The sequence below is a fragment of the Pezoporus occidentalis genome, unplaced genomic scaffold (genome assembly GCF_034315485.1).
Source record: "Pezoporus occidentalis ecotype Australia unplaced genomic scaffold, CSIRO_AGI_Poc_V1 ctg6, whole genome shotgun sequence".
NCBI classification, from domain to species: domain Eukaryota; kingdom Metazoa; phylum Chordata; class Aves; order Psittaciformes; family Psittacidae; genus Pezoporus; species Pezoporus occidentalis.
In genome coordinates, this window is record NW_026915943.1 from 1,911,890 (window position 1) to 1,925,105 (window position 13,216).

General features: G+C 46.8%; 1 protein-coding gene across 6 annotated transcripts in view; it reads left to right on the forward strand.

Annotated features, from left to right (window-relative positions):
* MYO7A (myosin VIIA) overlaps positions 1-13,216 on the forward strand; it is a 107,265-nt gene that overhangs the window by 36,852 nt on the left and 57,197 nt on the right. For 4 of the 6 annotated variants that reach the window (XM_062639051.1, XM_062639054.1, XM_062639053.1 and 1 more), the window contains exons 3-7: positions 2,556-2,669; positions 3,829-3,981; positions 7,640-7,657; positions 10,779-10,963; positions 12,329-12,450. In XM_062639051.1, the coding sequence (XP_062495035.1) occupies positions 2,556-2,669; positions 3,829-3,981; positions 7,640-7,657; positions 10,779-10,963; positions 12,329-12,450 (592 nt within the window). The remainder of the gene's footprint in view (positions 1-2,555; positions 2,670-3,828; positions 3,982-7,639; positions 7,658-10,778; positions 10,964-12,328; positions 12,451-13,216) is intronic. The other 2 variants (XM_062639052.1, XM_062639056.1) reach the window with 1 other exon arrangement.

The window sequence follows — 13,216 nt, forward strand, 5'->3', positions numbered from 1 at the left end:
TACAGTGAAGGAAGGAAATAGGTCATCGCTCTGAGTAAGTGATGTTATTTGTTAACACCCCCCTGACCTTTCTGAGCTTACCAGCTTAGCCCATCCCATAAGACTTGCTTTATTTCACCAGTATTAAGAACTAGGCTTTAATGTGTTTAGAAAGAGCATTTTGAAGGGATGATCACTCTGTGCATTAGGCAGGGAAAGCACAGGAGCTGTCTTAGTACAGCATCACTTTACCTTGGGGAGAGCAGAATGCCTTTTTATCTCAGCTCTGTGCTAACAGCACGTATGAAGCAGGCTGCTTTTACAGCTATTCAGAACTAAAGGTTAACACCCCCCAGCATTACACTTCTTGTTTTCTTGATCAAAAGCGATTTCTATGAGGTGTCAGAAGGGTTTTCTGCTGAGCAGGGACTCAGCAACCTGGTTCTCCTCTTGCTGACACCTTGATCATATTACCCTGTGCATGAATTCACCCGGCTATGCAGTGAGGATAATGGTGCTGAACACTCTGAAGTGCTTTGAAATCCTTGGGTTAAAGGAGCTAAGGAATAAATATTAATAGAAGTGGATTTATAATGTATATCTGTGCGTGACTTACTGCCTTCGTTAGTTGTTTTCTTCCTTTTAACTCAGTTATGAGATGTGAGGATAAGGGAGTTAATGAGAAAAAGATCTGAATATTGTATTTTGATGAGCTGGGTAAAGATACTGACAAGCAGTGCTATAGCACAGCCCTCTGAGGAAATGAAAACCCAACCTAAGGGCCAGATCCTCAGCTCTGTGTAAGCAGGATGCCTTTGTTGGTATCATAAGTGAAACCCAGCAAGCAGTTGCCAAGGGTGAAGCCTACCACAGAATGGCTGGGGACTCCTTATCTGTAGTGTTTCTCCATGTGCAGGTCCTTGGGGATAGCCTTATATCCCCATGGCACTCACAGGTTAGTATCAGTCAGGAGTCCTGGTGAGCAATGGCATGGATGGTGAGTGTTTCATCATGCTTTATATTGCTACCTGTCGCTGGTTCCACCATCCAGAGGGGAGCTGAAGGTTGTTCAGCAGTGCATTATGTCAAACCAAGTCTAGAAATACTCTGTCCCTAGAAATGGTCAATAGTGGTTGCTCAGGAAAGAGGTTCTATAAGAGCACACAGCATCATAGAACGGTTTTGGAAGGGGCCTTAAAGCTCATCCAGTTCCAGCCCCTTCCATGGGCAGGGACCCCTTCCACTAGAGCAGCTTGCTCCAAGCCCCTGTGTCCAACCTGGCCTTGAACACTGCCAGGGATGGGGCAGCCACAGCTTCTCTGGGCACCCTGTGCCAGCGCCTCAGCACCCTCACAGGGAAGAGCTTCTGCCTTATATCCAACCTATATCTTCTCTGTTTAAGTCTGAGCCCATGCAAAGTGATCCCTCCTACTTTTCCCTTTCCCTTCTCCCAGCATTTTTTTCTGGACTTCCAAAGGTAGATACTGCATTTGCACTGTGTTTAATAGGTACCAGTGGAGCTGGCCCCAGGAATATGGCATTAGGTGGAGCTACAAGTTCACAACATTAATCTCAGCAGCATGAAAAAGTACATTTGCTTGCTTGATGCAAACATGCCAGACTAATTTAACTAGATGCTTTCCAGTTTTAACACCTCTTTGCATTGAGAATAGAGGAGGTAAATAACTCTGCTTGGCTTCAAACAGTGTGGGTCCTGCTTGGGAGTTTAGTTTGGGGTTATTTGGGGGTTTGCATTTGTATTGAGGGAAAATAGCTTCTTTAAAAGGCTTTTTTGCATTTGAGTAATTTAATATCCACAGAGCTGATGAGCAGATAGTCCCTGCCCAGCCGGACTCACAGAGGTCTATGGCATCACATCAGTGACATGGAGCGAGTGGATAGGGGTCAACTGCTTGCTGTGTCGTCCAAAGTGAAAGCAAAAGGGTCTCAAATGAAAGACTTGAAACACATGAAACGTGTAAAAGGGCACAGCTTTTTATGCTATTTGTAGCTAAACTTTTCCTTAGACATTATGGATGCTAAAACTTCGCACAGGTTCAGGAAGCAATTGGATGTGGTCACGGTAGATAAAATCCACTGAATCAAATGCAAAGAGCCCACCTACAAATCACTGTAGCTGGGAGAACTCCTGATGAAGTATATCTATATCTACCTCTCTGGTATGGTCTTAACCCTTCTTTAGTCATCTCCTTTCACTAGGGCCCAAGGCAGGAGAAAGTATATTTGATAGTGTTTATATGGAAGGGAAAAAGGCTTTCCAAAACCATCTCCTAAGTGTGACTTTCTAGTCTTGTACATTACAGAGGGGAACTTCTGCCTGGGTGGGTTTTTCTGCCTGTGTCACTGCTCTGTAACCTGCTTGCTGTAGGATGCAGCCTGTGACCAGCAATTGCTCACAAGCTCATGAAATACGGGGATAGTGAAGTGCAGTGGTTTGCAATGGAAGTCATTTGACTTGCACCAATGATTTGAGTACAAAACATCAGCAACTTATACCCCAGGGGATGCTGAGGCTTCTGCAGTGCTGAGTGTAACTGTCCTCTCTTTGATTCCAGGGGGATTATGTGTGGATGGACCTCAAAACTGGACGGGAATTCGACGTCCCCATTGGAGCGGTGGTTAAACTGTGTGACTCTGGACAGATCCAGGTTGTGGATGATGAAGGCAATGTACGTACAAAGGGTTGTAAGGACCCTTCTTCACCTATTCTGGATAGGCCAAGGATCACAGGAACATGATGACTGACTTTGCCATAGACTTCTCACATGTCTTTGTATTCAATTCTGCCATAGTTTTCTATCTGTAAATACACAATAATGTGTTTCTGCTTCTGTGGCTGTTTTGGGATGGAAAAGTCAAGAAGCTTCTTGAGTACAATGATAACAGAAGCCTCCAAAGTACATTTAGGTAGTGCTTTGAGCAAACCCTCCTCGACCTACTGTCCTTCCTGGCCTTCTACCAACACAAGATGTGCCCAAACACTGGTTCTCCTTCAGTTTCCCACCTCTTCTTCTGTGCAGTGGTGGCTTGTTTAGAGTAATATCTCTACCACAAGCAGAGGGCGGGTTCAGGAGGTCCTTTACATTGTTTTCCCAGCCTGTTTTCCCATTGCATATTCTCTCATTCCCTTCAGGGCTGGTAGAAAGAGATTTGGTTCAGCAGGGTCCATGTATCCGATTTGTAGTAACTTTTGAAGCCCTTTAGAAGTGATCAGACTAAACAACACTCTGCCACCAAAAGCAAGACTTTGCCATCCCTCTATATCCCTCTGTCCTTCTCTAAACCATCTTTTCTCTGCCCATTATGTCTTGGCAGAGGGCTAACCAGGGATGTGAAAATGTAGTTGTGTGAAGGGAAGAACGTATCTGCTATTTGTTAGAAGCGTCCCTGATGTACTGTGTGTCCATGCTGTCGTGGATGATGGTCCTGCCAGTATGGCTTATGTCTCATAGAATCACAGAATGGTTTGGGTTGGAAAGGACCTGAAGATCATGCCAGTTCCAACCCCCCTGCCATGGGCAGGGACACCTCACACTAAACCATGGCACCCAAGGCTCTGTCCAACCTGGCCTTGAACACTGCCAGGGATGGAGTATTCATAGAATCATAGAATCATTCATGTCTCTTTGCTGCTCCAGTAAACCAAAAGATGCTTTTCTTTCTGCTCTGAACCTTTCCAAAAAGTCATTGACATGCCTTAGAAACAGAAGTTATGGCCTGTGGGTTTATGCTGTCCTGTGTATGTTCTTCTGTCTGTGTTGGGCTGTTTCTGTCTCTCATCCTAGGGATATCCCATTTGTCTTATCTTTATCCTTGCTCTCTTCTCAGGAGCACTGGATTTCCCCGCAGAATGCCAGCCACATCAAACCCATGCACCCCACGTCCATCCATGGAGTGGAGGACATGATCCGCCTGGGGGACCTGAACGAGGCAGGAATCCTCAGGAACCTGCTGATCCGCTATCGGGAGCACCTCATCTATGTGAGTGTCCTCCCACCTCCATCTCTTGTTCTGTACTGTGCCCTCTGCTCTCCTTAGCTCTGGGGAATCCACGTGGGGAGCCCCCTGATTGAACTGAACATCTGGGTTTCTACTTTCACCTGGAACCAAGTGATAGAGGGTTTCTGCAGTGTGGAATTACAGAATCCCAGACTGGTTTGGGTTGGAAGGGACCTCAAAGCTCATCCAGCTCCAACCCCTGCCACGGGCAGGGACCCCTTCCACTAGAGCAGCTTGCTCCAAGCCCCTGTGTCCAACCTGGCCTTGAACACTGCCAGGGATGGGGCAGCCACAGCTTCTCTGGGCACCCTGTGCCAGCGCCTCAGCACCCTCACAGGGAAGAGCTTCTGCCTAAGAGCTCAGCTCAGTCTCCCTTCTGGCAGGTTAAAGCCATTCCCCTTGGCCTGGCCCTACAGGCCCTTGTCCCAAGCCCCTCTCCAGCTTTCCTGCAGCCCCTTCAGGCACTGGAGCTGCTCTCAGGTCTCCCCTTCAGGAGCCTTCTCTTCTCCAGGCTGACCCAGCCCAGCTCTCAGCCTGTCTTCAGAAGACACATTGCGGAGTTTATGGGTGCCCCAGTGAAAGACCCCATATGTTAGGTAATGAGTGAAGTCTCTGCCACCTCACTGTGTAGCCCCCGTAGAAGTTCTGGGGACATGCATTAACCTTCTGCACTCAGTAACCAGTTCAACGCAGGCTGAGTGCATGCTGTAGTAATCCTAAAACAAAAGCCTTTGGCAACTGCAGGCTGGCTGTGGCCCTTCTGCCTTCTCCCCCTGAACCATTAATTCATTCAACCCAAGTAGGCGAGGACCCGAAAGGCTGAGAGAGGTGGGAATGTTCAGCCTGGAGAGGAGAAGGCTCAGGGAGACCTGATCCCCATGTGCCAGTACTTAAAGGGTGGCTACAAGGAAGATGGAGACTCCCTTTTGACAAGGAGTCCCATGGAAAAGCCGAGGGGTGATGGGCACAAGTTACTGCTGGGGAGATTCCAGTTGGACACAAGAGGAAATTTTTCCCATTGAGAACAAGCAGCCATTGGAATAATGTCCCCAGAGAAGTGGTAGATTCCCTGACATTGGGCACTGTTAAGATTGGGCTGGACAGGGTGCTGGGATATCTAGTCTAGGTCATGCTTTGCCTACAAAGGTCAGACCAGATGATCCTTAAGGTCCATTCCAGTCTGGGATTCTATGATTCTATGAATTGCTGGAGGTGCAGAGTGTGGAGAAAGGATGTGGAAATGCATGCGGGAACTAACTGGGAACAATGAAGTGAGCAACTCCCAGAACAGCTCTAAAGTACCTTCCCCATCAGTGTTTATGACTTATTAGCTCTGGGTTGCCTGGGATCCTGACAGCTGATCTCTTTGGAGGGCAATGCCCTTCCTTAGGTCAGCTCAGTCATGCCCAGTGGATCCAGTGCACCCTTTCCAACCCAACCAGACATTCAGAATCGAGGGGTTTACATGGAGCCAGCCAGAACTACATCTCTTTTCTGCAGTAGCCTCACAAAGGCCACCTCCCAGCAGCACAAGAGTCAGCATTCCGGTCTGTGTGCTGGTTTTATCAGTGTGTTAGGCTGTGTAGTCTGGTGCACATTCTTGGGGCAGAAGTGCAGAGTACCTATGTGTGTTTGCCATTAGCTAATGTACACAAACGGCCTATGAATATATGGAACATTTGGCATTGCCCTCATCCTACAGTTTTCACTCGGGTAAGTGCCTGCTGTGCCTTTGGAAACCTTTTCAAAGCCATCTGGCAATCTAATTTCAAAAGGCTGTGGAGATTACTGGATCTTCAGGCAGAGGGAATTGCAGTACAGGCTTCCCAGATAGGATAAGCTAACAGACCATATCCAGGACTTTATCTACCAATTCTGCTTCTTCTGCTTGGTATCCAATGCCTTTTGATGGGATGGTTTTTATTTAGAGCTGGGCAGTGATGGAGAACACACCACTTTCACGTAGGCTGTTCATACGGTTGACAAGTCCCTACTGCCAACTCTGGAGGATATTCATCTTTTCTTTAAAAGATGGATTTCAGTCCTAGAGGAAGGCTGCTGAAAGGGCACCCCTAGATCCACGAAGCATGGAGGAGAATAGAGACCCCCAAATTCATGTCGCTGAGGCACATTATTGTCTGCCCAGGTATTGTCCATTTAAAGTCATGACCAGAAAATGATGAACACATCAGATGAACTGAATTACGCCCTGGAGCTCTCTTCAGGGAGCCACAGCCATAATGATACACTAGCAAAAGCCAGCAGCCCAACTTCATATTTGAGGTGATGTCTCCATGTGCCCTAAAGCACCCATGGCAGTCACCAGAGATATGGGTAGAGCCAAGACTGCCCTTTAGCTGTGCAAACATAGGTGCCTGTTGGATGAGGGGATTGCTTCAGAGCTGGCTGGAGCTTGGGTAGAAGAGTTTATGTTGGAACCTCAGCTTGGAGGTCTCCAGTCCAGCTCAGAGCATGTCCATCGATGTGGTACGCATATGGATAACTAAATTCAAGCAACCCGAATGTCACCCAAGAAGTACTGATAGCCAGTAGCTGGTTGGCTCATCCAGGGAACATGTATTTATCCGTTGCTTGTGGGCACCCTGCAGTGGTGCCAAGTGGATTCCCACAGCTTTCTCTGGGGTCACGTTGGGTACTTTTGCACTCCTGTCCATGTGTCTCCCCTGGGGTCTCCATCAGGCAAGTGCCTGTTGTCTCACCAAGTGAACAGAGGTCGTCAGGTAAGATTGCATGTGTGCTGTACCAGATGGCGTGTGAAGACACCCAGCTCCTTCATGGAAGCTCTGCCTCTGAGCTCCCTCACCAAGCTGTTCACAGGCATCCAGGGAGATTAGGAACACAAATGGATACTGTGCAGAGCGTGTTTGGCAGCATCATACTAATAAGGGCTAATGCAAAGGGCAGCTTCTAGCCTGGAGGTGAGTATGGGCAGTGATTTGGGCTGAAATGAGTCAGTAACCATGTGGTTTCTCTACTAGTTCTTCGGGTCTGATAATGACAGTGCCATGTGTCCTACAGAGCTACTGCATTAGGGGTGGCCGCATCCAGCAAAGGGATTTGCATCACAGAGGTTCCAGGTTACTCTTCTTGAATTGCTCCACACCACTAATGGCTTCGGTGCTCCAGCCCACATCCTGGGCACAAGGCAGCAATTAGTGCAATCTCAAATCAGAATGACACTGTCATAATGACATAGAGCACATAGCTTGATAGAGAGGTACATAAACCGCCTCTGTTTACACGTGTGTTGTTGAAGGCTCATTTAGATCTCATCTCTCAAGAGTGATGGCACTGGGATGGGTAGATTTGTATTGAATGTGGTGGTTAATGGCAGTTTTGCAAAGCCAAGGTACCATCTGGATGCCATATGGGTAGGAGATACCCAGCACCCTGAGGTGTTTTCTTCTGTGGTATAAATTAGTCTGTCTTAAAGATGATGAAGCTGAGTGTGACTTCACCTTCACTGCTCTAAAGGATATCTGGGCCTGCTGAGTAAAGGTTTTCCAGCAGGACTTCATCCCCTCTTGTTTCCTCATCACCTGAGCTTTGTGGAGGGTGTAATCCTGCTCTAATAAAATATACTTTTCCTTTTTCTCCTCCCTCATATTCTACTCATAAGACAAACTGCGGCGGGAGGGTAAGTATGACTCTTGGCACTGTCATTTGCAACCACTGCCATGCCTTACACCAGACCACTTGTTTCTGCTCACCATTGTGGCATTCTCATTTACTTTTTGCACCACCATTGCTGTTGCTTCACAAAGGCACTGAGAGCATCATCCCCATTGCCGCAGAGCTTGATCCTCATGGTGAAGCTGTGATACCTTCCCCAGAGTTGGGATGTCCCCATCCTGTGAATGTAGTTAAAGCTGTAAATGCTTCTAAGTAATGAACTTAACTTGAAGGAGATAACCTTCTGCAGCTAAATAAGAAAGACTTCACCAAGAGCTTACTGGTTTGGCCTGCATGCACTAAAAGAAACTATGCTGAATAGCCAGAGCATCTGGTGGGGAGTTTGGACTCATGAGTAAGGTTGAATATCTAGAGATGAAACCAGTGCCTGCTGCTGCTCTCCAAGGGTTGCCAAAACGCAGTAATGTTCGGTAGAGCTTTAACCCCATCAAAACCCAGATGAAGTCAGCCGTGGTGTGCTGGGTAGTGAGGGCAGCAGGCTCAGAAGGGATTTGTTTGGGGCTTATTAAAAGGTAGGTCATGCAGGCATGAATTTGCTCTGAGATGTGGTTCCTGTGGTCAGCTGTGGCAGAGCCTCTGCCTATCGGTAGAGCTTTATTTTCCCAAGAGAAGAGGGCTTTGCCTTCGCTCAGCAATAGAAACCAAAGAGATAATGTTTCCTTGGAGGTGCCCTTTGGTCCCTCAGCAGCAAAGTGGACAAAGTTTTGCATTCCATCAGCTGTGAGAATGGGGTAAACTGTATTTATCAACTAGGAATAACCTACAAAAACAAGAGTTTGTGCTGACAAAGTATTTTGTGGATCGCAAGGCAAGGGTCAGTGAGAGCATCCAGAAAGCATTCCTGCACCTAATGGTTAACTCCTTTAAAAGCCTCACTGGCTGCATTCGGGGCAGGGCAGTGTGACTGAAGTGCAGGGATTTCAGAGGCCTCTGCAAAGTCTTTGAGAAGGAAGATTAAAAATGTCCCTAAAGTTAACCTGGTAATAAACTGTGAAGTGGAAAAGAGCCTTCCAAGTATCTCACCCAGGGCTGGAAGGAGAACTGGGGTTCATTGGGGATTGTGGTGACAGAATCCCATTCAGAAAGTGAGCTCATTCCTACCCTGAGCACTAAGTTTCCCTGCTCTGGCCCTGTTGAGGCTGCTCTAGGACTTCTTTGCTCCATTATTTCAATGCCTTCCTCCTCTAGCATCCAGTCTACATGATTTCACAGCCAATTTCTACCCTTTGGATTTGTGACAACTTTGTCTTAAGCTTAAAGAGACCTTTTTCTTTACTGGCATGTAACTGCCTGTTACAGGGGAGACTGTTGTGCCCTTTCTCATCACTGCAAAGTCAAACCTCACCTGGGACTGAACAGAAAGTTGCTCTCTGGTGCTGGCCATGAGGCTAGAAAGTGAGGAGTCCCTAAGGGCTTTCAGCATCCCTACTATGGGACACAATTGCCACCTACTGGCTGTCCTTCCAGAAGCCTGAGCTAGTGGGAAGTGTTGCATAGGTGGTGGCAAACAAATTAGGATCTCACTGCCCTCAATCCCTTTCCATCCTAACTGGGGGATACTGGGCTTGATGGGAGAAACTGGGGCTGTGTCTCCAAGTCTGCCTTTGCACACACCAGCAGTGGTAGCTGTTTTGCTGCCTTCAGAAATGAGGAGCAGCTCAGCCTTGTTTCATTCATCAGGTTGCAGGATGCACAAAAAGAGGAGCAGGCAGCAGAGCATGGAGAGATCTCAGTTCACAATCATCCTTCCCTGTGCCACTTCGCTGCTTTGTGACAAAGGGTTATTGTCAGTTTTAGGCCACTCACGTAAAAACCCATGAGGATCATTTTTATGTTGAAATGATTTTTTTTCCCTGAAAAAAAAATAATAACTATTCATATATATAAAATATATATGAAAAGAATATATAAAAAATGACTCTTATAACTTCAGTTGCCAGAAGTTACACAGGAGGAGGTGTCTTGGCTCATTTGAAGTCATGGAGTGAAAGCAGCCTTCATCTCATGTTCCTTGGTTAGCCTGAGGTGGGGCCCTGTTGACTCACTTGCTCTAGACACTAACTTCTGGATAGCTAAAACAGGGGAAGGAGATCCTTACTCTCTGCCCTGGGCTTGGGATGTGGCCAAACCTCCAACATTAGAGCTGCATCTGAGCAAGATGACAAAAGTCCTTTGGTGAGAGGCTTGAGAGAAATGATTCCTAGAAGGGCAGTAATGAAGGAGCAAGACACAAGAGAGCTGCCTAAGACTGGACAGAGAACAAGGAATAACCTCCCCAGGGAAGTGGTGACTCCCCAGCGTTGGACACTGTTAAGATGGGGCTGGACAGGGTGCTGGGACATCGTGTCTAGGTCATGCTTTACCTCGAGAGGTTGGACCAGATGATCCTTGAGGTCTCTTTCAACCTGGGATTCTATGGTTCTATGACAGCTTTGCTCATTCAAGTGCCACAGATAGCATGGGATGGACCTAAGACCATTTCCAGTATGTCAGGACTTTGTGGGACAGGACAAGGTTTCAAACTGCAGCACGAATAGGTTTGGTTAAGCAGAGATTGTAGAGAAGAACATATTGCATTGGGAGACTTAGGAGATCTGTTGTGGATTTATCAAAAACAGGTCAGACAGACATCTGTCAGGAATGGTTTGGATCCAGCTGGTCCTGCTTTGAGATACAGCAATGCCCTTAAGGTTTCTTCCATCTCTAGTTTCTCACAATTTGTGGGATGCAGGAGGTATGTATGGATACGTGCTGGCTTTGGAGATATATTTTGCAAATATAAGCTTGACTTGAAGCTCTGAACCTTAACTGAGGAGCATTCAAAGTATGAATTAAGGCTTGAATTCATGCTGTGCATGAGCAATGCTGAGTCTGAACTGATTTAATTTGGGACTTACGTTCCAGTTTTGCTCCAGGCTCCACCCTTCATCTTTGACTTGACCATCATCTTTCATCCAGCTTGCAAGATGCCTTGGTTTTTCTGGCTTCCACACTCCATCCAAGCAACCAAAGCCTCTCGGCTACCTCTCACTGTCCCTATAAACCTTCATGTGCTTCTCCTGCAGACCTACACTGGTTCTATACTGGTGGCAGTAAACCCCTACCAGCTCCTACCCATCTACTCACCAGAGCAGATACGCCTGTACACCAACAAAAAGATTGGTGAGATGCCACCACACATCTTCGCGATCGCTGACAACTGCTACTTCAACATGCAGCGCAACAACAAGGACCAGTGCTGTATCATAAGGTGAGTTGTGAATCTCCCGATGGGCCATCTCCTGAAAATGGATGATGAGCACTTTGCAATGTGGTTGATAGGGAACAGCCTAACAAATAGAAACAGAAATCTGAGTGACCCATTAGATCTTCCATTCCAGTGCAGAGTCGGCCTCTGTTTGTAGTCACTGTTCCTAGTAAAGACGCTTCATCAATCCTTTGGTACTTACCCCACAACCCAATAGATCTCATATTCATCTTTAACCTCCCCTTTTAAACTTAAACTCAATACTCCTGCAGACATCACAGGTTCAAAGATCTGCACATTCTGCACAAGGAAGGGCCAGGAATAAACTTGATTGCTGGACCTGTGGTTGTTCTCAGTGGCACACTGATGTCTTCCTACATGGCACTGCTCTGGACCGATCAACCTTAAGCATCTTACGCCCAGTATTTCAGACACATGAGACTGAACAGGACATGCAGTAATGATTACTTTGCAGGGCTAAAAATATGGACTTCATATGGGAGAGTCAAGGCTAGATATGATTCAATGGCCAGCCGGCTCTGAGAAGTGAGGCTGTTAAGCCATGGGGACAGGGATGGTTACTGTATGCCAGGAAGGTCCATTTCTATCACTGGTATTTGCTACCCCATATATCAGACAGGCCATGCACTCACACCAAGAGATTTCTGCCCAGCCCTTCCTCTTGTACGATCACAAGATTAACAGAAGTTATCTCTCAGTGAAGAGAAAGCTTTGAGGAGTAGCTTTTGCTTCCTGCCCCGTGATCTCCTCACACCCATACCCTTGGTAGGACAAGCCTAGGGCACCTGTCAAAGTGCCTGCTGATAAAAGGCAGCATTCCACAGTCTGCTTTCTAGTGCATTTTGGTAGCTAAAAACTGGTGATGAAGAGCAAGCTGCTCTAGTGGAGGGTGTCCCTGCCTGTGGCAGGGGGTTAGAACTGGATGAGCTTTAAGTTCCTTTCCAACCCAAACCATTCTATGATTCTAAGATGCCCCATGGGACCAGCTAGCCCCTGGAGCACAGGCCTATGGTCTGCTGATCATACCCAGAAAAGCACTGCCTGGATGTACTTCATGCCCTCCTTAGTGCTGATGAAATGATGGTATTTGCTGGAGATACACAAACGCAAGCAAGAGCTTGGGTTAAATATACTGTAGAGCAAATCTGTGTCTTGGCTGGAAGCTGTGTCCTACCATTTGTCCCACAGTGAGTCCCTGAGATGCTAGGAACCCATCCTTAGTGGCCTCATTTTACCTATGTTAACAGCAGAGGCACAGAGAGAGCAGTCCCTTTGGAAACAGAGAGAGGATCATTGGCAGGGACACAGCAGGGCTTCCACTGACCTCGATTCCTGTTGTCTTCGCAGCGGTGAATCCGGAGCAGGGAAAACAGAAAGCACAAAGCTAATCCTGCAGTTCCTGGCAGCGATCAGCGGCCAGCACTCCTGGATTGAGCAGCAGGTCCTGGAGGCAAATCCCATCCTGGAAGGTGAGGCCTCGGATGATGTACAAATGAATTGGGAAATAAAGAAACCAAACCAGATCCAGGAAACACATTTTTCCCATGGCAGGGGCTTGGAACTGGGTGATCTCTGATCCTTTCCACCCCAACTGGTCCTTTCCAACCCAAACCATTCTATGAGTCTATAAGAAAATCAAAGCAGCGATGTGACCATTTGTTGAACAACATATTCGCTTTCTTTCTCTCTGAGTTTACCTTTCACGAGACTGATGTTCTCTGATCTGGGCTCTCAAATTTGCCATTTGCAGTTTTAACAACTCTTGTTGAAACATTTCAGCTGACCTGAAATTCTTTTCAATTGTTTCGTTCACTTGAAATTGAAAAACGTGGATTTTTTTTCCACTTAAACCAGTAAATTTTTTCCTCCAGAATTTCAAAACAGAAAATCAAATTTTCCCTAATTCCCTGTGTGTATTCTGGGATTCCAAAAATCACCAAATGCACACAGCCCTATTGAAAACTGGGGTTTTCTTCCAGTGCTGGAATTTAACTGGATGCAGAGCACCAATACCCTGTAGATGCTGCATTTAACTAGTTTTTCCATTTGACCACAGTTGCAAAACTCCTATTCCTATTCTTTGCTGATTCAGCAGAACATGAGATTAATTTGAGCAGAGCTTCATAGATTAAACACTTTATGCTGGCAACACACAACAGCAAATCCCACCTTTTTCCTTTCGAGATCAGTGAATGGCAGTGGAATGCAGAATAAGAAATAAAGGCAGTTCAAGAA